Source organism: Chondrus crispus, genomic scaffold, assembly GCF_000350225.1.
Source record: "Chondrus crispus Stackhouse genomic scaffold, scaffold_217, whole genome shotgun sequence".
Taxonomy (NCBI): Eukaryota; Rhodophyta; class Florideophyceae; order Gigartinales; family Gigartinaceae; genus Chondrus; species Chondrus crispus.
This window is the reverse complement of record NW_005179093.1, coordinates 103,900-106,621: the sequence shown is the minus strand read 5'-3', so window position 1 is coordinate 106,621 and position 2,722 is coordinate 103,900. Positions and strand designations below refer to the sequence as shown.

Genomic DNA, 2,722 nt, shown 5'->3' with positions numbered 1-2,722 from the left:
GTGCAGGTGGACGTGACATGAGGGTGACGGCGCGGCGGTACGGGGAGATGAGCAGGCCGCCCACGCGCACGCGCGCGCCGAGGTACAGGCTGGCCGCGCGCGCGAGCAGCGGGCGCGCCGAGGCGTAGATGAGCAGGGACAGCGCGGCGAGCGCCGCAACGGCCGGCGGCGGCGGCGGCAGCGCGAGCGCGACGGGCGGGCGCGCGGCGTGGCAAGAGCGCGCGGCGACGACGCGCGCAGCGCGGCGCGGGCTCTTCGCGGCGGACGGGGCGCGCGGCATGGCGGAGCGGAGGGAGCGGGTCGGGGAATGCGGCGGGGAGGGGCCGGAAGGGAGAGAGGATCGGGAGAGTAGGTGGCGCTGCTGGCCTTGCTGGACAGGCGCGGTGCGATCGGAGGGCTCTAACTCGAGGGGACACATGGACCAATGGAGGCGCGGGCATTGGCTTAGGGCTGGGACTCATAAAACGGGTCTTGCGGGTCGGGAACGGAGATGGTGAGGGTTGAGGATCTCTCTCTTCTCCTTTTTCTCTCCCCCTCGCCGCGATGTTTCGTTCCATGCGGCCAGTCGCGCGGCGTCTGCTGCGGCGCGCGTCATCTACAGGGAGAGCCGCGCCTCCGGGAGGAGGCGGGGGCGCGCGGACGGGGCAGCAGGGCCCGATCTCGTGGCGGGCGCTGGCGGTGTTCGGCGTGGCCGGCACGGCGGGGCTGGGCTACTACAGCGTGAAGAAGCAGGCGCGGATGGAAGGTAAGCGGGACGTTTTTCGCAGCGCGTGCGCGGGCATCGCAGACAGAGACTGACGGCTGCGTGCGGTGTGTCCCCCCTGGCAGAGATCATGCGGCCGCAGACGGTGGGCAAGGCGGCGATCGGGGGCGCGTTCTCGCTGGTGGACGGCAGCAGCGGGGCGGCGGTCGACGAGACGTTCCTGCTCGGGCGGTGGACGCTGGTGTACTTCGGCTTCACGATGTGCCCGGACGTGTGTCCCGCCGAGCTGACCAAGGTGGGCGAGGCGCTGACGATGCTGGAGGGGCGCGGGCGGCGCGTGCGGCGGGACGGGAAGGGCGGCAGCGTAGTGACGCCCGTGTTTATCTCGGTGGACCCCGCGCGCGACTCGCCGGAGCGCGCCGCGGAGTACGCGGCCGGGTTTCACAAGGCTTTCGTCGGGCTTAGCGGGTCGGACGAGCAGGTCAGGCAGGCGGCGAAGGCGTATCGGGTGTACTATAGTCGCGACGGCGGGGAGGGCGACGAGTATCTGGTGGACCATTCGATTATCACGTACCTGATGGACCCCGGCGGGGAGTTTCGCGAGTTCTACGGGACGAATAGCTCTGCGGCGGAGATAGCCGCGCGCGTGGAGGCGCAGATGCTGGCGTGGAAGGGTTGATGGCGGTAGGGGAAGGAAGGAGGGGAAGATGCTAGCGTGGAAGGGTTGATGGTGGTGGCGGAAGGGGTGGCGGAAGGAGGAGGCGGAAGGAGGAGGCGGCTTGCGGTACTTGGGTGTACACGTGTGTACACCGGTGTACACGTGTGTGCAGCGTCGAAATTTTTGAGAAATTGAGTGGAGACGTCAGTTGGAAACCCTACGCATACGTGGCGCATACGTGGCGCGTCGCAAAGCGCGTCGCTTCACTTGCTGACGCTACCAGACTCCCAATTACTCCTTTTGCCCTCCACCCTCCCACCTTCCCGCCGCCGCACTCGCCCCGCTTCCCCCATCCTCCAACGCCCAACCCCAACGCCCAACCCCAACGCCCAACCATGTCGTCCCCGCTGCCAGCCGACGCGCCGCCCCGCCCGACCCCGCCCGCGCCCCGCGCCTCCGCGAGAAGATCCTCCGCAGGCCCGCCGACTACTGGAACGACATCGCGGCACGCGCCGCCCGCGCGCGCCGCGCTCGCCAACTTCCGCGACTACGACGGCCGCACGCCGCTGCACCTGGCGTGCGCGGACGGCCGCGCCCCCATCGCACGCGCGCTCCTCGCCGCGGGCGCAGACCCCGCCGCCCGCGACCGCTTCGGCGCCACATGCGTCGCAGACGCGCTCACACACGGACGCATCAACACCCTCCGCGTCCTCGCAAAGGCCGCGGCTCCGTTCCCCGCGGGCGTGCAGCCCGCCCACCTCGACCCCGCTTACGCCCTCGGCAGAGACCTCCTCACCGTCGCCGCAGTCGGCTCCGTCCGCGCCGCGCAGCAGCTCGTGCGCACGTTCGGCGCTAACGGCACGTGACGTCACCCCCCCCCCCCCCTTTTTCCCCCTGCGAGCGCGCGAGAGAGAGAAGGAGAGACCGGAATTGTCGTGGGCCAGTTGCTGACCGGCGTTGCATTCTGGGTTGCTCCGCGCAGTGAACTTTGCGAATGCGGACGGGCGCACGGCGCTGCACCTTGCCGTGGCGCGCGGGCGCACGGACATGGCGCGGTTCCTGGTGGACGCCGGGGCCGACATGCACCGGAGCGACCGGTGGCAGCAGTCGCCGCTGTCCGACGCGCTGCGTACGCCGGACGAGCCGCTGTGCGAGCTGCTCATGCGCCGCGACGCGGCGCGCAAGGACGACGAGTTCGCTCGCATCATGCAGGAGCCCGTCGCGTTCGCCGTCTGCTGAGACCCTCCCCCCTCCCCCCGCACCTGCCTTGTACAGACGCGTCGACGCGACGAGGAAGTCGCGCGTTGACGTCATGCCGTCACGCGCACGTGACCGCGGTACCACACCGCACCGCGTCACCG

The 2,722-nt window shown here is 70.6% G+C and overlaps 1 protein-coding gene across 1 annotated transcript; it reads left to right on the top strand.

Moving 5' to 3' along the window:
- The first annotated feature begins 543 nt into the window (after window positions 1-543).
- CHC_T00004179001 (hypothetical protein) lies at window positions 544-1,382 on the top strand. Its single transcript, XM_005715476.1, has 2 exons — window positions 544-756; window positions 831-1,382. Exons 1-2 carry the CDS (start codon window positions 544-546, stop codon window positions 1,380-1,382), a joined length of 765 nt encoding a protein of 254 aa, XP_005715533.1.
- Window positions 1,383-2,722: the final 1,340 nt, after the last annotated feature.

Excerpts from the sequence above, each read along its gene's own strand:
- CHC_T00004179001 (XM_005715476.1), top strand. The coding sequence starts at position 544 with ATGTTTCGTTCCATGCGGCCAGTCGCGCGGCGTCTGCTGCGGCGCGCG. Across the intron at positions 757-830 it reads GGATGGAAGGTAAGCGGGAC|ATCATGCGGCCGCAGACGGT; the intron begins GTTTTTCGCAGC and ends CCCCTGGCAGAG.